General features: G+C 41.2%; 1 protein-coding gene across 5 annotated transcripts in view; it reads left to right on the plus strand.

The window, feature by feature from the left end:
* The window catches only part of kmt2a (lysine (K)-specific methyltransferase 2A), a 146,342-nt gene that overhangs the window by 117,348 nt on the left and 5,314 nt on the right, over window positions 1-23,680 (plus strand). For 4 of the 5 annotated variants that reach the window (XM_043676499.1, XM_043676500.1, XM_043676501.1 and 1 more), the window contains exons 30-35: window positions 3,840-4,007; window positions 5,093-5,167; window positions 15,024-15,198; window positions 15,873-15,980; window positions 16,957-17,040; window positions 22,905-23,034. In XM_043676499.1, the coding sequence (XP_043532434.1) occupies window positions 3,840-4,007; window positions 5,093-5,167; window positions 15,024-15,198; window positions 15,873-15,980; window positions 16,957-17,040; window positions 22,905-23,034 (740 nt within the window). The remainder of the gene's footprint in view (window positions 1-3,839; window positions 4,008-5,092; window positions 5,168-15,023; window positions 15,199-15,872; window positions 15,981-16,956; window positions 17,041-22,904; window positions 23,035-23,680) is intronic. The other variant, XM_043676503.1, reaches the window with a different exon arrangement.

Genomic DNA, 23,680 nt, shown 5'->3' on the forward strand with positions numbered 1-23,680 from the left:
TCTCTGTGGTGTAACCCACGTTCAATACAAGTTTACAGTAAATTCCATTATTTTTAATTCTATACTTATGGAAATAAAACCCAATTTAAAATTAACAAGCTCATAGTGAGTCCATTCAGAGTCTTTGCAACAGTTGTACTGTAAGCGAGAAAAGACTAGAAACGAGTAGAAGCATTTTTTGACCCTCTTTATTATTTAACTCTACTGCTGTCAGATCTATAATAATTAATGTATATTAATGGAAATGACCTAGTGTCCTCAAAAGCCCCGTTGGATAAAGTAGTGAGGAGGTCATATTTATGGTTCTGGAAGAAAGATAGTTCTTCTGGTTTTTGCGTTTAAGAAGAAGATGAGGATGTAAAGTACACTGAAGAGTGTTCAGTATAAATCACATTATAGCCATTTTGGGCCAAATGGCCTGTTTATGTGTCCTAGGCTCTGCTTAATTTGATGTAAAATTCATCCTAAACTCTGAGCTTGCTGATCTAAGCCAAGCAACAATTTGAATATTCTGTGGGAGCGGTGTTACTCCCACTGCAAGGTTTTTGCAGACGTCAGGCAAAGACTGAGCTAACCTGTCATCTACAGGAAGGATTACAGGGCATTGGACATACCTGAAGCTACTTTAGGAATAAGGTGGCACTCGGGAGGAAGAGTGAAAATGGAAGAAATAAAACTTAGATTTATAGTGCCACTGTGTGTCTGGTTGGGGCACTGTAGGGAACAGGAGCACAAATAAACTCAGCAGAGCCACCAGCAACCATACAGTTGTATTAGGAATTGTCATTTCCAAATAAAGGGATCCTTTGGACCATGTAATTTATGATCCAAAGTAAGCAAATGATTTGAATCTTTGTTTCATGAATTTTGCTACCTTCAGTGAATAATTTTTTTTTTTGCTCACAATATTAAGAAAATTGACAGCAGAAATGCCCAAGTTCTCACGAATTGAGTGCACCAACTAATCACTTATTTTGATCTTCTGACTTTCCATTCCATACTTGGCAAAGGTCTTAGTTTTATCCCTGTGCACCTACACCTTAATCATAGAATCCATACAGTGTGGAAGCAGGGGATTGGAGCCATTTAGTCCAGACTAACCCTCCAAAGGGCAATTGTTAGTAACCACATCTCATCTGGGGAGCTCCTCCCAAAGCCTCTGAGTTCATAGTCTTAGAACTCTGTACAACCCACTTCTCCTCAAAATACACTCAGCACTGTCTAGGCAGGCCACCTGTTTCTGCCTGTTACTGTCCCATGAAATGTACTTATTCCTACTTTGACTTGACTCTTTTCTCATCTTGTCCAGTCACTTCCCACTTAGAGCCACAATACTTCTGATGTTCTACATCAGTTTCAGAATTTTTAGTTTGTGGGCATCAGCAATGGATGTGCAATCCCTTTACATGAACATGCCCTGTCAAGATGGTCTCCAGGCTCTCCATTTCTTCCTGGAAAGAAGGGCCCAAATTGTCCCCTTCCACCACCACACCACCCTCTGCCTGGCTAAGCTTATTCTCACTTTTAACCACTTCTCCTTGAGATCCTCTCACTTTCTTCAGATCAAAGATGTAGTCATGATACCCGCATGGATCCCAGTTATGCCTGTCTCTTTGTGGGGTACGTGGAACATTCCTTGTTCCAATTATCCTTTGACCTCCCACCCCTGTTATTTTGATAACATCATCGGTTCTGCCTCCCTTGCTCATTATGAACTTGAAAAAATTATCAATTTTGCTTCTAGTTTTCAACCTGCCCTTACCTTCATCTGGTCTAGCGCCAATTCCTTCCCTTCCTCGACATTTGTGTTTCCATTTCTGGGGATAGGCTGGCCACCAATAGACAGTAAAACCCACTGACCCCCACAGTTACCATGACCATATATCCTCACACCCCGCTTTTTGTATGAAACTCCATCCCATTCTGCCAGTTTCTTGGTCTCTGTCACATCTGTTCTGATAATGCCACCTTCTGCTGGGCAACCTCTGAAATGTCCATGCTTTTCCTCATTTGAGGATTCCCCACTACCATTGTTGACAGGGCTCTTATCTGTGTTCAACCCATATCCTGTACTCCTGCCCTCACTCCTTCCCTTCCTTCTCTACACCAACGATAGGGTCCCCCTAGTCCTCACTTACCAACCCACTAGCCTCTGCATTGAAAGGATTGTAACCTGCCACTTCTATCATCTCCAGCAGAATACCACAACCAGACTCAGTTTCCCCTTCCCTCCCTTGTCAGCATTCTGCAGGGTTCCTCCAGGAGTGTCTAGTTCACTGGTTCACCATTTCCAACGTCATCTCATACCACAATGACACCTTCCCGTGAAATCTGCCTGTTTACCTTCTCCATCTTCACTGTCCAAGGCCCCAGCCATACTTCCCAGATGAAGCAGCAATTTAACTGTGCTTCACTCAATCTAGTCTGCTCACACTTTGGTCTCCTCTACATTGGGGAGGTGAAGTGCAGACTAGGTGACCACTTTTCAGAATACCTACGTTCTGTCTGCAAAAATAACTTCTGGCTTCCAGTTGCTTGCCACTTCAGCACACCACCGTGTTTGCATGCCAACATTTCTGTCACAGGCCTGTAGCAGTGTTCCAGCAAGTTTCAGCCTAAGCTCGAAGAACAACATCTTATTTTCTGCTTGGGCACCCTGCGGCCTCCAGAACCCAACATAGAGATCAATAATATCATCCTGACACATTTTTTAACCCACCCCACACCCAGTGCAGTTTTTAGCGCAGTCGCTCATTTTCACGTACTCCCTATATATTATCATATGGAATGTTTCAGTGCAGCTAGCTAGCCCTTTGTCTCCTACTCTTAGCTTTTATTATCATTTACTCAGCTTTTTTTCTGTCCTGGCCTGCCACCCACAATCTTGTTGTTTACTTATCCCTTTCACATATCTGTCCCCCTCTCTGGGCTCCGTCTCCACCTATCTACTCACCTGTCCCTTTTCTCCTCCCTCACCCAACTTTGGCTTCAGTATAAATACCACTTTTTCCTACCTGCTATCAATTCGGATGTAGTCTCTGGACTTTGAATGTTAACTCTGCTTACTTTTCTCAGAATGCTGCCAGACCTGCTGAATTTCTCCAGCAATCTCTGTGGGTTTTTTCCACTTACCTTTACAGGCTCTGTTATGTACAAACATGCAAAATTGGAGCAGAAGTAGACTATTTGGTTCCTCAAGCCTGCTTCACTATTCAATAAAATCATAATTATGTGTTTGTACTTGCCCTTCTACACCGATAACCCTTCTTTACCCTGCCTAACCAAAGATTGTCCAACAATGACCCTGTCTCCACAACCTTCTGGGGCAGAGTGTTCCAAAGTCACCCAGCCCTCTCAGAGGAAAAAACTTTTTCTCACCTATGATTGTGATTGTTAGCCCGTCCATGCACTTCTCACAGTATTGCCACAATGCTGCTTCACTCAACATCAGCCGAGACATGCATTGAACGTCAGAAACAAAAATAGAAATTGCTGGGGAAACTCAGCAGTTCTGGCAGAATCTATGGAGAGAAAGCAGAGTTAGCAAACCTTCCTCAGAACTGGATCCAATATGTAAAATATGTTTTCTCACCACATGTGCTGCCAGACATGCTGGATTTCTCCAGCAATTTCTGTTTATCTTTTAGATTTCTAGTATTTGTAGTTCTTTGTTGTATTGAACATCAGAACTTCCTTTTGGCTCATTCCTTGGAGGTAATTCAACCTGTAGTGGGGCCAGTGCAAGGAACAGTAAATGTGTTTGGAATCTTTTTCCAAAGTACAAATAAAGCTAATTCTTAAAGGGTTGGTGGTTCACGTATGTTCTGTTTTCCTGCTAGAATCCAAAAGCTCGGACGATGATGACTCCTTCAGCTCTCCCCTTCTTGCTTTGCTTGAGCAAGAGGAAAAGAGGAAAGAAATCCGGAGTGAGAAAAAAGCAAAAAAAGGCCTGATGTTTCAGATCACCAGCGATGATGGGTTTCAGATTCAGTGTGATAATATTGAAGGTAGGGATGGTTTCTGATTTTGTCAGGGAAGGGGAAGTGCTGTCTTAAAAATATGTTGATTGGGTGGAGTCCATGATTCTTCTAGATTTTTCTGATATTCTGCTGTGAACAGGAATTGCTAAGTAAAACCTCTTGACTTCACATTTAGAGATAAGTTGGAGATAAATCATTAACCCCAAATTATTCTCATACCTCCTCCGATGATCTGGCATCAGTAGTAGTCTAGGTGGAATAATGCCACTTACTTTGGATTATAAAAATACTTTGAAATAATACTACAATCGTTTTGAAAGGTGGTCATTAAATATTGAAAACCAAGTAATTTACAAACTATAAGAATGGACAGCAACCAACATTGAAGGACAGAGAAAACAGCACACTGAAGTAGAGATTGGAAATGGCTAGAAAAAACCTAATTTGTCCATTGATTGAAAAGGAGAGTTAGAAGGTACCTGCCATTCATCCTTTACCACCTCTCTGCAACCTTCATTGAGTTGAAATCAAAACTTGTTAGTCACTCTCTCCCAATTGTTTTTTTATATCTAATCCTTCCAACCTTACTTATTTCATTTTCTTCTGTGTCACCTGTGGTTCATGAGGTCAGATGTTTGTGTTTCAAGTTGCGCTCCAGAGACATGACCCCAAAATCGAGGTTGACATGTCTTTCGGGTTAGATTTGAAACTGAGGTCGTGTCTCCTGATTTTGAAGAAATGCAGGGAAATTTTCCCAGTTGTCCTGAACAGCATTCGTACTTTATTCAACATTGCAGTCACTATCGCTTTTCTGGGACGGTGACTTAGACCTTGCTTTGCATTCAGGCTTCTAATGCTACAAAGCTTGAGAAGTAAAGCACAATGAAGCATTCGGAGGTTGGGGAAAACCTTTTGTGTAAAAGCCCTTTTCTTACTCTTTAACATTCATAATGTCTTGCCACATGCTTTGAACCCTTTTAAATGAGGAATGTTCCAAACGTATGGTTTTGGGATGTCTAGAATTAGAATCAAAGTATGTATCTGCCTAAATTATGAGAACTGTGAATTTGTCTGCAAAAATAAATTTAATTACTGTAACTTTCTTTTTCTAGAGGGGTGGAGGGTGCTGACTGACAAAGTACAGGAAGCTCGGTCCAATGCCCGCCTAAAGCATATATCATTTTCTGGTGAGTGTTGGTCGCTGTGAAGGGAATCTTATCTCACAATGGAGGTGGCTGTTAGGAAATACAGATTTTACACTTGATAAGGTCATCTCTGCATGAGCAAGAGCAGCTAAAATATCAATTGCAGCTCCAAAACTTCCAGTAATATGCGAGTCCAGATGAAACATAGAAAACAGGAGCAAAGTAGGTCATTCGGCAGTTCGAGGCACCCTCACCATTCAATATGATCATATTGGTCACCCAACTCAATACCCTAATCCTGCTTTCTCCCCATACCGTTGATCATTTTAGCCTTAAGAACTCTTATCTAACTCTTTCTGTAAAGTCTTAATGTTTTGGCCTCAACTACCTTCCATGGCAGAGAATTTCACAGACACATCACTCTCTGGGTGAAGAAATTTCTCATTTCACTCTTAAATGGCCTACCCCTATTCTTAAGACTATTGACCCTTCATAATTACCTCAATGACTGTGCTGTGCTAAGTTCTTAATGTGCTTATTATGGAAATGAGAGCTTTTTCTTGGAGAGAGAACAATCAGTATGTTAGTATTAACCAAGCCCCAGAAGCAGGAGACAATATGTTTCTGTTAGAGTGAAAGGCAAGGCTGGTAGGTGTAGAGAATGCTGGATGACTAGAGAAGTTGAGGTTTTAGTCAAGAAAAAGAAGGAAGCATATGTCAGGTATAGACAGCAGAGATCAAGTGAATCCTTAGAAGAGAATAAAGGCGGTAGGAGTATACTTAAGCGGGAAATCAGAGGGGCAAAAAGTAAACATGAGATAGCTTTGGCAAATAGAGTGAAGGAGAATCCAATAGGATTTTGTAAATACACTAAGGATAGAAGGGTAACTAGGGAGAGAATAGGACCCCTCAAAGATCAACAAGTCAGCCGATGTGTGGAACTGCAGGAGATACTAAGTGAGTATTTTGCATCTGTGTTTACTGTGGAAAAGGATATGGAAGATATTGAATGTGGAGAAATAGATGGTGACATCTTGAAAAATGTCCATATTACAGAGGAGGATGTGCTGGATGTCTTAAGACTCATGAAGATGGATACATCCTCAGGACCTGATCAGATGTATCCTAGAACTCTGTGGAAAGCTAGGGAAGAATTGCTGGGTCTCTTGCTGAGATATTTATATCATTGATAGTCACAGGTGAGGTGCTGGAAGACTGGAGGTTGGCTAAGGTAGTGCCACTATTTAAGAATGTTGGTAAGGAAAAGCCAGAGAACTATCAACCGGTGAGCCTGACATTAGTGGTGGAGGGCAAGTTGTTGGAGGGAATCCTGAGGGACAGGATTTACATGTATTTGAAATGGCAAGGATTGATTAGGGAAAGTCAACGTGGCTTTGTATGTGGGAAATCATGTCTCACTAACTAGATTAAGCTTTTTGAGAATGTAACGGAGAAGATTGATGAGTGCAGAGCGATGGACGTGATCAGTATGGACTTCAGTAAGGCGTTCGACAAGGTTCCCCGTGGGAGACTGTTTTGCAAGGTTAGATCTCATGGAATACAGGGAGAATACAGGTGGCACAGTGGTTAGCACTGCTGCCCCACAGCACCAGAGACCCGGGTTCAATTCCCGCCTCAGGCAACTGCCTGTGTGGAGTTTGCACATTCTCCCTGTGTCTGCGTGGGTTTCCTCCGGGTGCTCCGGTTTCCTCCCACAGTCCAAAAATCTTCAGGTTAGGTGAATTGGCCATGCTAAATTGCCTGTAGTGTTAGGTGTAGTGGTATGGGTTTGGGTGGGTTACTCTTCGGAGGGTCGGTGTGGACTTGTTGGGCCGAAGGGCCTGTTTCCACACTGTAAGTAATCTAATCTAAAACTAGCAATTTGGATACAGAACTGGCTCAAAAGTAGGAGACTGGATGTGGTGGTGGAGGGTTGCTTTTCAGACTGGAGGCCTGTGACCAATTGTGTGCCGTAAAGGATGGTGCTGTAAAGATGGCCGTAAAGATGGATCATTATATTAATGATTTGGAGGTGAACATAAGAGGTATAGTTAGTGTTACGACACAAGGTAAACTCCCCTGCTTAATTTAAAACCAGCAACACAGAAAAGATTTATTCCATGCAGTAATCTGTAAAAAAATCAAGTGGCCAAGAACTATTTAAAGTAAAATTAACAACTTTACTTAAAGTATAACAGAGAATAATAAACCAACCACTAATTACAATTTCTTTCTCTATCCTATCTTTTACCTTCCCTTCTATAATACTAGTCTGATAAGACTCTCAATTAAGATTTACAAACAACACTTATCTCAAAGCCAGACAGTTTTTGGTTCTTGTCTTCAAATCTTCTTGTATCGTCTTTTCTTCTGGATAGGGAATTCTGCTTTTCAGCTTATTGATCGAAAAGGTGTCTTTTTAAGAGAGCGATTTTTCAGGCAGTCTGTTTACATGCTAGGTCGTGGTAGTTCTCCTCTCAACTGGCCAATTTTCCCTGGTCTTATACTTCAGAGCATCGGATTGTATCATTGGCCCTCAAGATTGTCAATATACTCAATTCAAACTTGATTGGAGTTTGATATGTTTTGGTTGAAACTTTATTGCTGGAACAGCACAGCAGGTCAGGCAGCATCCAGGGAACAGGAGATTCGACGTTTCGGGCACAGGCCCTTCTTCAGGATATGTTTTGGGTATAATTTAAACTGATTGACCGAATTTGGATTAGTTTTTGTCTCTAGGCAACAAACTAATCGAGTTGTTTGACCCAGTTATATTGAAACCTTTTTGAGTACACTTGGTGCTGTGTCCAGTAGTTCTGCTGCTTTTAACTCTCTTAAAGTACACCCACATCTTCATAACACCTCCCCCCCCCCCACCTTAAGAAAAAAATGAGCCATCATAATGAAAAGATTCTTTTTTTCTACCTTTTAAACACATTACCCTAATATACCGATAACTTTCATAAAAGTTCACCTTAATTTCTTCCCATATACCTATATATATATAATAACACACAGATAAAACATTAAATAAAGACAAATCTCATCTAAATTCTATCTGTTAAATCCACGATAACATGTCTGCGATTAGATTCTTCTGACCCGCAACGTGTATGATTTTTAAATTAAAAGTCTTTAGCTTAAGACTCCAACGAAATAGTCTCATTTTCTTATCTTTAAAACATTCTAAGAATGTAAGCGGGTTGTGGTCGGTGTACATAATTATCTCCGACACATTATAAGTTTGCAGATGATACTAAAATTAGAGGTGTAGTGGACAGCAAAGAAGGTTACCTCAGTGAAACGGGATCTTGATCAAATGGGCCGAGGAGTGGCAGATGGAATATAATTTAGGTAAATATGAGGTGCTGTGTTTTGGAAAAGCAAATCAGAGCAGGACTTATACACTTAATGGTAAGATCCTGGGGAGTGTTACTGAAGAGACCTTGGAGTGCAGGTAGATAGGATAATGAAGAAGGCTTTTGGTATGCTTTCCTTTATTGGTCAGAGCAGTGAGCATAGGAGTTTAGAGGTCATGTTGCAGCTGTACAGGACATTAGTTAGGCCATTTTTGGAATATTGTGTGCAATTTGGATCTCCCTCCTATCGGAAGGATGTAGTGAAACTTGAAAGGGTCCAGAAAAGATTTACAAGGATGTTGCCAGGGTTGAAGAGTTGGAGCTGTAAGGAAAGGCTGAATAGCCTGGGACTGATTTCCCTGGAGAGTCGAAGGCTGAGAGGTGACCTTATAGAGGTTTATCAAATGATATGGGGCATGGATAGGGTAAATAGATAAGGTCTTTTCCCTGGGAGAAAGTGAGGACTGCAGATGCTGGAGACCAGAGTTGAAAAATGTGGTGCTGGAAAAACACAGCAGGACAGGCAGCATCTGAGGAGCAGGAGAATCGACGTTTCGGGCATAAGCCCTTCTTAAGGTCTTTTCCCTGGGGTGGGGGAAGTCCAGAACTAGATGGCATAGGTTTCGGGTGAGAGAGGAAAGATATAAAAGAGACCTAAGGGGCAACTTGAAGTGTGTATGGAATGAGCTGCCACAAGAAGTGGTAGGGACTGGTATAATTGCAGCATTTAAAAGGTATCTGGATGGCTATATGAATAGGAACGGTTTAGAAGGATATGGGCCACCTGATTAATTTAGATTAATTTAGAAAATCTAGTCAGCGTGGACGAATTGAACCAATGGGTCTGTTTCTGTGCTGTACATCTCAATGGCTTTAAAACCATCCTCCTCACAGTTTGGAAGAAAATTTAACCAGCAAAATGAGCGAATGTTTGAATTTAAAACGTACTCTACTATTACCTTTTTCGGTGAGGAGAGAGGGAGGAGAGGAGCAGGGGCTGCTTAGAGGAAGTTTCCCAGTTAAAAGGGACTTACCTTGAGAGTCAGGCCTGCATTTTTTCCAGAGTAGCAAGAAAAGAGGAAGCAACAACTGGGGGCTGCCGGGAAGGTAAGCGAGTGCTTTAAAAACTTACCTCTTGAATACAGAGCACATGCTGAGCAGGAGCGGACACAGGACTGCTGAGTAAGTGTAGTAATATATTTAGGCGGTTGTGTTACCTGAAACACTACTTAGGTAGTGTATCCCACCCATCCTCCTCCTCTAATCAAAAAAAATGTTTCTGTGTTCTGGATTGGGAAGGTAACGAATCTTATTTAATTCTTTATTTTTTGGTAGTCTCTTTGGGAATTTCGAATAGTGGGAATGACAGTTAGGGCAGTTGAATGTTCCTCCTGCAGAATGTGGGAGGTAACAGTCACCACTAGTATCCCTGCTGACTTCATCTGCAGTAAGTGCACTCAACTCTAGCTCCTTGAGAACCGCGCTAGGGAACTGGAGCTCGATGAACTTCGGATCATTCAAGAGGTGGAGGGAGTTATTGAAAGGAGTTACAGGGAGGTAGTCACTCCTCAGGTACAAGAAAAAGGCAGATGGGTTACAGTCTTGGGACGGAAAGGGAACTGGCAAGCAGTGCAGGGATCCCCTCAATAACAAGTATACTGTTTTGGATACTGTTAGAGGGCATCACTTACCAGGTCTCTGGCACAGAGTCTGTCCTTGTTGCTCAGAAGGGAGAGGGGAGAGGAGCAGAGCATTAGTGATTGGGGACTCCATAGTTAGGTGGACAGACAGGAGGTTCTGTGGGATCGAAAGAGACTCGCGGTTGGTGTGTTGCCTCCCAGGTGCCAGGGTGAATGATGTCTCGGATCGTGTTTCCAGGATCCTTGAGGGGGAGGGGGAGCAGCCTCAAGTCGTGGTCCACGTAGGCATCAACGACACAGGTAGGAAAAGGGATGTGGATTTAAGGCAGAAATTCAAGGAACTAAGGTGGAAGCTGAGAGCTAGAACAAACAGAGTTGCTATCTCTGGTTTATTACCCATGTCATGTGCTAGCAAGGTGAGGAGTAAGGAGAGAGAAGAGTTGAACACATGGCTGCAGGGAAGGAGGGTTTCGGATACCTGGATAATTGGGGCTCATTCTGGGGTAGGTGGGACCTCTACAGACTGAACCAGAGGGGTACCAATATCCTGGGGAGAAGTTGGTAATGCTCTTAGGGAGGGTTTAAACTAATTCAGCAGGGTGGATGGGAATCTAAATTGTAGTTCCAGTGTCCAGGAGGTTGAGTGTAGTAGGGTAAGAAATATGGTTTCAAGTCGCAAGAGTGCACCCAGCCAGCAGGAAGGTGGTTTGAAGTGTGTCTACTTTAATGCCTGGAGCATTTGGAATAAGGTGGGTGAACTTGCAGCATGGGTTGGTACCTGGGACTTCGATGTTGTGGCCATTTCAGAGACATGGATAGAGCAGAGACAGAAATGGTTGTTGCAGATTCCGTGATTTACATGTTTCAGTAAGAACAGGGAAGATGGTAAAAGGTGAAGGTGGTGTAGCATTGTTAGTCAAGGGTAGTATTACGGTAGCAGAAAGGAAATTTGAGGACTTGCCTACTGAGATAGTTATGGGCTGAGGTTAAGAATGGGAAAGGTGAGGTCACCCTATTGGGAGTTTTCGATAGGCCTCTGAATAGTTCCAGAGGTGCTGAGGAAAGGATTGCAAAGGTGATTCTGGATAGGAGCAATAGTAGCAGGGTAGTTGATTAGGGGTATTTTAACTTTCCGAATGTTGACTGGAAATACTTTAGATGGGTCAGTTTTTGTCCAATGTGTGCAGAAGGGTTTCCTGACACAGAATGTAGACAGGCCAACAAGATGCGAGGCCACATTAGATTTGGTCTTGGGTAATGAACCTGTTGAGCACTTTGGTGATTACCACAATTCGGTAATGTTCATTTTAGCGATGGAAAGGGATAAATATATACTGCAGGGCAAGGGTTATAGCTGGGAGAAAGGCAATTATGATGCGAGTAGGCAATTTTTAGGATGCATAGTAAGGGGAAGGAAACTGCAGGGGATGGACACAGTTGAAATGTGGAGCATGTTCAAGGAACAGCTACTGCGTGTCCTTGATAAGTGTGTACCTGTCAGGCAGGGAGGAAGTGGTCGAGCGAGGGAGCCATGGTTTATTAAAGAAGTTGAATCCCATGTCAAGAGGAAGAAGAATGCTTATGTTAGGGTGTGACGCGAAGGCTCAGTTAGGATGCTGGAGAGTTACAAGCTAACCAGGAAAGATCTAAAGAGAGAACTAACAAGAGCCAGGAGGAGACATGAGAAGTTGTTGGCAGATAGGATCAAGGAAAACCCTAAAGCTTTCTATAGGTATATCAGAAATAAAAGAATGACTAGAGTAAGATTAGGGCCAATCAAGGATAGTAGTGGGAAGTTGTGCGTGGAGTCCAAGGAGATAGGAGAAGCGCTAAATGAATATTTTTTGTCAGTATTCACATTGGAAAAAGACAATGTTGTCGAGGAGCATACTGAGATACAGCTATTAGACTAGACAGAATTGAGGTTCACAAGGTGGAGGTGTTAGCAATTCTGGAAAATAGATAAGTCCCCTGTGCCGGATTTATCCTAGGATTCTCTGGGAAGCCAGGGAGGAGATTGCAGAGCCTTTGATGCTTTGGTCTTTACATCGTCATTGTCCACAGGAATAGTGCCAGAAGATTGGAGGATAGCAAATGTTGTCCCCTTATTCAAGAAGGGGAGTAGAGATAGACCAGTGTTCCTTACTTCAGTTGTGGGTAAAGTGTTGGAAAAGGTTATAAGAGGCAGGATTTATAATCATCTTGAAAGGAATAAGTTGATTAGGCATAGTCAACACAGTTTTGTGAAGGGTAGGTCGTGCCTCACAAACCTTATTGAGTTCTTTGGGAAAGTGACCAAACAGGTGGATGAAGGTAAAGTGGTTGATGTGGCGTATATGGATTTCCGTAAGGCGTTTGATAAGTTTCCCCACAGTAGTTTATCGCACAAAATACAGAGGCATGGGATTGAGGGTCATCTAGCAGTTTGGATCAGAAATTGGCTAGCTGAAGAACACAGAGGGTGGTGGTTGATGGGAAATGTTCATCCTGGAGTTCAGTCACTAGTCATGTAGCACAAGGATCTGTTTTGGGATCATTGCTGTTTGTCATTTTCATAACTGATCTAGATGAGGTTGTAGAAGGATGGGTTAGTAAATTTGCTAATGACACTAAGGTCAGTGTTGTTGTGGACAGTGCGGAATGATGTTGCAGGTTACAGAGGGACATAGATAAACTGCAGAACTGGGCTGAGAGGTGGCAAATGAAATTTAATATGGAAACGCGTGAGGTGATTCACTTTGGAAGGAACAACAGAAATAAAGAGTACTGGGCTAACAGTAAGATTCTTGGTAGTGTAGATGAGCAGAGCGATCTCTTGGTGTCCATGTACATAGATTCCTGAAAGTTGCCGTCCAGGTTGATAGGGTTGTTAAGAAGGCATACGGTGTGTTAGCTTTTATTGGGAGTGGGATTGCATTTCAGAGCATGAGGTCATGTTGCAGCTTTATAAAACGCTAGTGCAGTCACACCTGGAGTATTGCGTACAGTTCTGGTCATCGCATTAGAGGATGGATGTGGAAGCTTTGGAAAGGATTCAAAGGAGATTTACCGGGATGTTGCTTGGTATGAGGGAAGGCTGAGGGACTTGAGGCTGTTTTTGTTAGAGAAAAGAAGGTTGAGAGGTGACTTAATTGAGACATATAAGATAATCAAGGGTTAGATAGAGTGGACAGTCAGATGATGATGGCTAACATGAGGGGGCATCGTTTTTAATTGAGGGGTGATAGATACAGGACAGATGTCAGAGGTAGTTTCTTTACTCAGAATAGTAGAGGCATAGAACGCCTTGCCTGCAACAGTAGTAGACTCGCCAACGTTTAGGGCTTTTAAATGGTCACTGGATAAACATATGGATGAAAATGGAATAGTGTAGGATAAATAGGCTCTAGATTGGTTCCACAGGTCAGCGCAACATCGAGGGCCAAAGGGCCTGTACTGCGCTGTAATGTTCTAATCTAATTTGAATCTGCATTTGTGAAGTTTGGTTCTAAGCTGTAAAACTTTTCATTTTACTTTATATTGAATTATAATATTTTCACACAAGACATTTGCTGTCTCTATTTAAATTTCAATTGCCTTGCATCTTAACTTAATTGTCATACAACAGGTCTTTTCTCTTCATTCGTTCATGGGATGTGAGCATTATTGGGTAAAGTAGGCCAGCATTTTTGCCAATCTCTAATTGCCCTTGAGAAGGTGATGATGAGCTGCCATGTTGAACTGCTGCTGTGCATGGGTGTAGGGACACTCACAGTGCTGTTAGGGAGGGAGTTACAGGATCTTGACGCAACAATGGTGAAGGAGCAACAATATAGTTCTTAAGTCAAGATGCTGAGTGGTTCAGCAGGGGAATGTGCAAGTGATGGTGTTCCCATGTATCTGCTGCCCCTTCCTTTTCTAGGTGGTAGAGGTCATGAGCTTGGAAAGTGTCACCTTTGGGGCATTGATGAACTGTTGCAGTGCATTCATACTGTTGATGGTGGAGGGAGTAAACGTTGCAGGTGTCAGGTGGGGTGCCAGTCAAGCAGGCTGCTTTGTCCTGGAAGGCTTCAAGCTTCGAGTGTTGTTGGAGCTGCAATGAACCAGGCAAGTGGAGCATGTTGGATCACACACCTGAGTTATGCATTGTAGATGTGAACAGGCATTGAGGAGTCAGGAGGTAAGTTACTTATTGCAAGATTCCAAGCCTCTGACCTGCCCATTTAAGTGGCTGGTCTAGGTCAGTTTGTGGTCCATGGTAACCCCTAAAATGTTGATGGTGAGTACTTGTCCTTGAATTTATTATTTAACTGTGAGTATAGAGGACCTGCTGTCTGTTTATCTCAGCTGCACTGCTTGAATGTAGGAATAGGAGGAGGCGATTTGGCCCATTGAGCCTGTCCACCAACCACTTACATCATGGTCAGCCTCTATCTAATCTCTATTTACTTGCTCTCACTAACCACATTTTAACAAAATACTTTCAATCCCAAATTTGAAATTTTCTGTACAGAGCTTTAGAAGGGAGAGTTTCATATTTCCACTATCTTCCATGTGGGGTGCTTCCATTTGAAGGAACACAAGGATAGGTTATACATAACATCATTTAACCAGGATTACTGATATTTTCTGTCCTACCCATACCCCTACATCCACCCCTTTAACCTAACACTACGGGCAATTTAGCATGGCCAATTCACCTGACCCGCACATCTGACCCGATAGGTTATACATAACATCATTTAACCAGGATTACTGATATTTTCTGTCCTTAAAGTAGAATTGATAAAATAGCATGAGAAAATTGAACTGTTCATCACATTGAAGGGTATTAAGTTATGTTCTTTGGCTACCCATGTGCTTAGTATTTTCAGGGTTTTATACGCAAATGCTAGTTTTTATTTTTGTTTCCATTTGCAGCGATAAATGGACTGAAAATGCTGGGTATTTCTCATGATGCAGTGGTGTTCCTAATCGAACAGCTTTATGGAGCCAAGCGCTGCAAAAATTACAGCTTCAAGTTCCACAAACATCAGGAAGTGGATGAGCTTCCTATCAACCCCCACGGATCAGCAAGAGCCGAAATACACCAAAGGTAAAACACTAGCGTAGAAATTTGTACTTAAGCTGTTCACTGTTGCACTGAGCTGATTATAGTTAGCAAAGTGACTTCATGTTGCAGTTGAGTGATCAGGATTTACATTAGCTACAAATAAAGTAATCAACAAGATATCATTAGGCAAAAAATTTTGAATGGTAAGGTGGAGTTTGCTTCCCAACAAGAGTTTCAGATTTAAGAGAGAGAACATGATTAACTGGCACATACAGGAACCCTAGAAGTCTGAACTGGATTTTCTTTCCCTCAATGTCAGAATCATGGATGAAGGACTGGACTCATCGGCAGAATTACCACAAAGCAGGAAACGGTAAATCCTCTAGGGATTATGCCAATTCTGCTTTGTAAACTTTTGAAGAGAAAGAGACTGTTGAGAACCCAAGACATTTAAAGTTTTTGAAGTCCTGGAGTAGAGTTGGGACAACATGGTTATTGTTGATTTTAATGAAGTGAGAATGGAAGTTTCATGGTCTAGGACACTCCCAGGGTTAACAACAGAAGAAAGAAATAACAATGTGATCGTCAGTCTTTCAAAGCATGAGTTATAAGATTGAGTGAAGCAAGATAAATATGCATTAAATATCGCACTTATCACATGACAATAGCACTTCCGAGAAGATCCATGGTATATTACTTTATCTTTATTCATGCAGGAAGTCAGCATTTGATATGTTCAACTTTTTGGCTTCAAAACATCGGCAGCCACCAGACTATTGTCCCAATGAAGAGGAGGAAGAAGAGGTGCAGCTTAAATCAGCACGGTGGGCTTCAGTTAATCATAAGCGCATATCCAACTTGTTATATGTTAATATTTAGAAGTTATTGTGAATCAAAATCAATGACTGAATTATACATTCCCCAAATACGGAAATCTAAGTCTTTATCCAGAGGTATATAAATTTGTAAACATGTATGTGATTAACCAGTTTTTTTTAGGTAAGGATATCAAGAAATATATACTGTGGTCATTAAATAAATTGAGATACAGCTTAACCATGGGAGTGAAGAGAAAGGCCTTTGAGGGATGAATGGCTTCCTTTTCCTACCAGTGGACCAACATCTTAAAAAGAGCAGCGCCATTATAGATGTTAAACCTTGGCTCCAGTTGTTGTAAACAAAAACAAGATTCTTTGAAAGTGCAATCTATATCTCATGGTGGGGCTCAATGCATCAAGAAAACGATGTGTTGTATCAGGTGGTTTTCTTCCTTTCACTGCCACGGACAGTTTATACCCAAAATACTGATACTGGAGCAGCTATCATATATAGTGGAATTATGGTCACTTACACAATATGCCATGCCAGATTACTTGTCCTGCCAATAATGCGAGAAGCGAATTTTTTAGTGGTATTCATGATTTTTCACATGGTGGGATTTTTTTTTGAAATTCAGCTTGGCTTCTGTTATGTTAATGTGGGTATGAATAGCTTATTTCTTAAACGTTTTGTATTAAGTATGCCATTCATAAAATGTATCCCATAATTTGTTTTTACTGGTGCTCAAAGGTAAATGTAAGTTTATTTGACTATGTTTCAGAAGATAATTTGTACATAAAGATACTTATTTGAAGTAAAAATATAATTGAGATAAATACTACTTTGTCACTGAGTTTCACTGTCAGGGAACTGAAGAAATACATTTGAAGAGAGGTTGATGTTTATAATGTAAATATCCTGGAAAAAATTATAATGAAGTGGTAGCATTGCAGTAACTTCTTATTGTCTTTGACCTTGTAGGCGGGCAACTAGCATGGACCTCCCAATGGCCATGCGATTCAGGCACTTGAAAAAGACTTCAAAAGAAGCAGTTGGTGTCTACCGGTAAGAGAAAATGAATTCTACATAGTATGCACTGTGTGTAGAGGTGTGTTAAGCTGCTAGTGGAATAGTGAATGGATTTGCTCCATTACATTATGTTAGTGTCAACTTATCACAAATTTATAGTTTGTGCTGTTGGAGTTACTTTGATATATTACAGCGCACAAAGTGAGGATTTTAAAAATTAAGCTTTCTGTAAGACCGTCAAACTTAGCTGAACCGATCATATTGTAGCTTCACAAAGACATGGTTTTGTATGGCCTGAGAACCTAATTCAATGGATACAGCATTTAACTGCATGTTACTTGAATGCGAAAAATAAGAACCACAGTAACTAAAGAAAAAGGAAGAGCAGGTTCATGTGGACAAATGATCATCTTTTGTATACAGTGTATTGCAGGATTGTTCAACACTCAGGGCACTGTGTAAACATATTTGCAGCTGGTGCAAATCATTGAGTACAACATTATCTGTTTGGGATCTTGTTATGTATGTGCTGTCAGTTCCCAGTATATATTCTGATATCATTCTAGTGCTTTTCTTGATGATTATCCATTTAGTTGCTTATTGGAAAGCCTTCTGAATAAAATCAAACTCATCTCGATTCTGACCATTTTGATTTCTGTTGAGGTCTGCTAGACTGGAAGCTACTAGAATGAACCTAAATTTGGATCCTTCACCCCCCCCCAAAAAAAACACCCTGAGGGATATTATTGTCCAGCCATAGAAACCTTGGCAACACAAGCAGCTCAGAGGCTCAATTCTGAGGAGAATGACTGTACCCCCTGTCAGTCCAATGTTAACCTGTCATGTACAAGACACAACTCAAGGCATTGATAAGAACAGTCTCCACTTGGCTGAATGAGTGCAGCTCCAAAAACACCCAAGCTCAACACCATCCAGGACAAAGCAGACCACTTGTTTGGCTCCCCATCCGGCACATTGAAGATTCAACCTATGATACAGGGCAGCGTGGACACTATCTACAAGATACACTGTGATAATTCAGTAAGAGTCCATAGGCAGCACCTTAAAACCCATAACTTTTGCCACGTAGGATGGCAAAGGCAGCAGATTCACTTACACACTTGAAAGTTCCTGTCCGAGCCACATACCATCCTGGCTTGGTTGTAAACATAGAGGAATGACTTAACGTAATAGTCTGATACTGAAAGACCACGAAATCCACCATTCCTACTTAATCCTTTGATTGATTCTCTTTCTAGTTTCTATTCCAATCCACTTTCAGGAATATTAATTTCCTGAATGCACGATTCCAACTTCTCTGATCATTCAGAGTAACTTTAGATCTCTGAATGATACGTGCTCAAATCTACTTCACTTAACACATCAGTTGAAATGAGTGTGGTCTGAAATGGTGCCATTAAAATTAAACTGGATTTGCTAGCAGTATCAATAATCCCAGATTTTTATGGAAATAAACTGCAAGGAGAAGGTTTTCTGGCTTGTAGGGATTATTAAAAATTTTTAAATTGTGTTTTTTTAAATTATAGTTCGAGCTGGCTACCCTGAATCCTGAAATGAACTCATTTGTGGAAGTAAAATAAGACTGTAATTGACTATTTTAACACTTTAAAAGTTAGATGGCAATTTGAAAGGACACAAACTCGTAAAAGATGCAACCAGACTTGAAACAGATAGTGAGCAAGAGGCAGTTGATCCCGAATGATTACTTTCTTCCAAGCAGCTCACTGTGCCTACCTGTCAATAACTTGTCTAGAATTAATGACTGGTACCAGTAAGCTGGAAGTCACAGACAGACTCAAAGTGCTGAACCAAATAAAATCCCTATGGAGTAAATAATATTTATGGACCATTAATCTTCAGTCCCATTTAAAATCATGAGATTGATTTATCGTCTACTTTATTCCTGGTATTGATACAATAATGGCATATTAAACAGCAGTTAATTTGGATTTAGAAAGGAAATATCCTGATTGACTAACCCTGGTTGGCCTTTTTCGTTTGAGAAGTTGGTGTGGCATACCCACAGCTTCAAAAAACATTTGGCAAATTTCATATCGCTGGTAACTACTTAAGGTGGTGAGTCAGGATATCCCTTAAGAATAGATGATGCATTGTTTGAGGAGTAGGAAATAGCAGTCATTCTCACGAGTTACATCAGAGCCACGGTGCGTCTCCTGAGACTGGCTTGCATTGACTTGCACACAGAAATTCCATGAAAATTTGTTAGATTTGAAAATGTTGCCAGACTAGGAGGAGGTTGATATTGAAGAATCAGCTCTGAAAATATGAAGTTATATGAATAAATAGGTAAGTGGGCAAAGCTATGTGAAATTTAATATAATCCAGGTAAGTGTATAGTCCAGCATGTTCAAGAGGGAAAATAGACATCATGCATGTCATGAATTGTACTGAAATAGTTATACGTTATTTTCTTTGTTTTCACTCATGGGACATGGACTTCACTGACTGACCAGCATTTATTGCCCGTCCCTAGTTGCCCTTGAGAAGGTGATGGTGGTGAGCTGCTTTCTTGGACCACAGCAGACCATGTGCTGTAGGTAGTCCCACAAAGCCATTAGTGAGGGAATTCCAGCATTTTGATGCAGCAACTGTGAAGAAATAGTGATACATTTCTAAGTCGGGATGGTGAGTGGCTTGGAGGGAAACTTGAAGGTGGTGATGTTCCCATGTATCTGTATGCTTGTCCTTCAAGATGACAGTAGTCATGGGTTTGGTAGATTCTGTCTGAGGAATTTTGGTGAATTTCTGCAGTACATCTTGTAGGTAGTACATACCGCTGCTACTGAGCATTGACTGTGGAGGGAGTGGATGCTTATGGATTTGGTACGAATCAAGCTGGCTGCATTGTCCTGAATGGTGTGAAGCTTCTTGACTGTTGTTGGAGCTGTGTTCATCCAGGCATGATGTGGCAGTGCCGGTGTTCATCCAGGCATGATGTGGCTGTGCCGGTGTTCATCCAGGCATGATGTGGCTGTGCCGGTGTTCATCCAGACAAGTGGAAGTAGTTAATCACATTCCTGACTTGTGCCTTGTAGATTTTAACTGGAGGCGTATTACTTGCTGTAGTATTCTTAGCTCTGACTTGATTCTGTAGCTACTGTATTTATTTAACAAGTCCAGTTGAGTTCTTGGTTAATGGCAACTCTACGGATGTTGATTAGTGGAGGATTCAATGATGGTTACTTCATTGAATGTCAAGAGACAGTGGTTAAATCGCCTCTAGTAAGAGGTGTTCATTTGTGTGCTACAATTAGTACTTGCCACTCATCAGCCCAGATCTTTTTGCATTTGAACATGGATTGCTTTATTATTTGAGGAGTCACAAATGGCGCTCAACATTGTGCAATCATCGGCAAACATTGTGCGTGCTTGACAGGACACTCGACATGCCACCCACTTTCAGACTAACAATTAACAAAGCAAATTAAATGCTGCAATAATTAATCAAAAGTCTGGAATTAAGAGTCTAATGATGACCAGGAATCCATTTTGATTGTCGGAAAAACCCATCAGGATCACTAATGTCCTTTAGGGAAAGAAACTGGTATCCTTAGTTGGTCTGGCCTCTATGTGACACCAGTCCCGTAACAATGTGGTTGACTCTTAACTGCCCCCTGAGCAATTACGGATGGGCAGTAAATGCTGACTGAGCTAGTGGTGCACTCATCCTGTGAATGAATTTTTAAAAAGTCAAAGGAGGTCTTACTCGAACTGTATTTTGCATGCATCAGACTGTGCCATGAGTTCTGTGTACAGTTTTTTGTCAAGCTATCACAAAGAAGACAATCAACACCGGAGGCAGTCAGAGGAGAGCAACATGGTTGATGCCTATAGTGTCAGAGGTATGAAAAAAGATTGGTGATATACTAGGCTTTATGAGCTTTGAAAGGATTAAACTAAAGTGCTGTTAGATGTACAAAGAAGGTGTGAAAAATAAATTTGTAAAATGAATTTGAGAGAGCGGGATGGGTTTTAAAAGTTCAAACTAACAAAGTTTCCATATCGAAGGTGAAAGTTAGTGCTGATTCCATGAAGCTCAGCTTGACACTAAAACTGCCATTCGGAAATTAATTTACGGGTTGAATAACTGAGACATGACCTGTGGAATTCCTGGAGAAATTATTGAATGCTCCAGTTGGGCAAGCTGGGGTTTTGGATGGATGAAGCTAAATTGACTGAATGGCCTTACCCTGTAATCTCCCCTGATTCAGCTAACGTCAATGCCTTTGAGCTGAGAAACAAAACATAAGCAGTATCCTTGCTGTTGAACGCTGCTCACCAAACCTCACTGGAAGTGTTTATGTGAATGTCAGTTGGGGATTGGATTGAGCCCAACTGTGATACACTGATGATTGAATGACCTCTCAGCATTTGTTGTTTGGATTAGCACGTACAAAGAATGGCCAGTCATACAGTTCAATGTACTGGGTCAATAGACTGGTATGTTAATACAGTTCAAGCCATTTGGCAAGATTTAAACCAAGACATGTATCTTGTCATTTGAGGAGAAGTGTTTACTCAGTCCTAGTCCTCTCATCCCACATCCAGTGTAACAGCTGCACCCTATTTATGTATTCAGACAATTAACAACTACCAGGGCCCTCTGTGGCACAGTGATAATGTCCCTCCTTTTGGACTGATAGGCCTGGGTTCAAGACCCAGCTGTTTTAGAGGTATGTAATAGTATCTCTGAACAAGTTGATTAGGGGGGGAAAGGGAACCCTACCATTCTTAACCTTAAATAAACAAATTAAGGAACCTTAAAGCTAACAATGTATTCTAGTGTAACTAAGTACCTTCCAGAAAAGATGGGAGGAATCGGAAAGCAAGAAGCTTAGAAGTCTTTTCTCTGAGGATAAATCAGTGATCTGTTCAAACCCAGTAGTACAAAGTGCTTCCTCCTTTTATCAATGTGAGAAATGTTTCAGTTTCTTAAATGCTATTGTGTTAGTTCATCCATTCAAAATCATTCTGATCTTCGAAATAAACATTTTTAAAATCTCCATACTCTGTGTAAATGTATTCAATCTGCAGGCTGATGTGCTGCTTCTGAACAAGTGTCCGTGATGTGAGCAAGACCAGTGTACTACAGTGGAACAGTTGTACCTCAGCAAGAGGTTTTATAGAGCCTTCAACATCGTAAATTGTTCCACGGTGCTTCACATAAGCATTGTCATGCAAAGTTTTAGTAGGTTTGCGGAGAGGTTTCAGGAGGAAGTTTTTTTTCTTTTGGGTCTCGGCACTGAAGACAGGGTGAGCAGTGGTGGAGCGATTAAAATGGGGATGTTCGGGAGACCAGAATTGGAGGAGTGCAGATATCTTAGGAGGGTTGTAGGGTAGGTGCGTGGCTGAATGCAAATAGAAGAAATTTAAAATGGAGCTGTCTCCTAACTGGGAGCCAGTATGGATCAGTGAAACCATATTGATAAGTAGCTGTAAGATGATATGAGTTGGAACATGGGCATTAGAGTTCTGGATGATCTCCTGTTTATAAATTGTTAAACTTGGGAAGCTGACCAAGAATGTGGTCAAGCAGATGAACTCCAAACAATGTAAGCAGGTTAGAGGGAGAAGTTGAGAACGTTCTTGGTATCAGTTTGCTGTGCACTTTTAATAAGTACTGAGACTCTGTGTTTATGCAGAATTTAAACTGTCAGTTGGAGCAAAGTATCTCATTAAAGCAACTGACTGACTTATTGAGTTGGCTGGGAAGGGATTGGAGTTTTAATTATCATACAGTGGAATTTTACTTAGCCAAGAGTAAAACTGACATGATACCACGAGTTTAGTTTCATAATGAATGATTTTGTGCTCTTTCTTCTTCCTTTCCACCCTTCCCGTCTTTGTAACTGCTGTAGGTCACCAATCCATGGACGAGGCCTTTTCTGTAAGCGAAACATTGATGCAGGTGAGATGGTCATCGAATATTCGGGTAATGTCATTCGATCTGTCCTCACAGACAAACGAGAGAAATATTATGACAGCAAGGTGAGTTTCTAGTGCAGGTTTACGCTAGATAATAACCACAGGTGCTGGGATAGCCATCGTGGGAATCACTGATGTTATTTCTCCGCCGTTTAATGAACCCTTTCTGAAATAACGCTATCTTTATGGCATCAGCGACGCACCGCCTTCCTTGTGAAATAAAACAGCTTATCTGCTTGTGTTGTTTAACTTGCAGCAACTTTGCAGTTCATTTTAAAAATTGGTTTGTGTGCAAGCTTTTTTGGCTGTTGTATGTTCAGTGTACGCATTGTGGGGATGACCAAGTTGGTTGTGGAACTGTTTCAAAACTGGGCAGTTAAGTGCCTTTATTTTGTACGTTGGACAACTTGCTGTGAAATTTGTATTTAATTAACAACAGTTTAAATGGAGGATGTTGTTAGAATTTGTTGCACCCTCACGCTCCAATTATACCTGGATATGCTGTTTTGCCACTGAAACAGCAGAGTGAGCTATCAGGCTGTTGTATGTTAGAGCACCTTGTAACAATATTTTCCACTCTAACCTGACTGCTGCCAATTGCAAATACTTATCAAGTTGCCAGTCTTCATGGAACTTTGATTATTTTAATCAGATTTTTCAACCCCTCCATCTATAAATTACAAATTGTCTTTTATATAGTGCCACCTTT

The sequence above is a fragment of the Chiloscyllium plagiosum genome, chromosome 35 (assembly GCF_004010195.1).
Source record: "Chiloscyllium plagiosum isolate BGI_BamShark_2017 chromosome 35, ASM401019v2, whole genome shotgun sequence".
Classification (NCBI taxonomy): Eukaryota; Metazoa; Chordata; class Chondrichthyes; order Orectolobiformes; family Hemiscylliidae; genus Chiloscyllium; species Chiloscyllium plagiosum.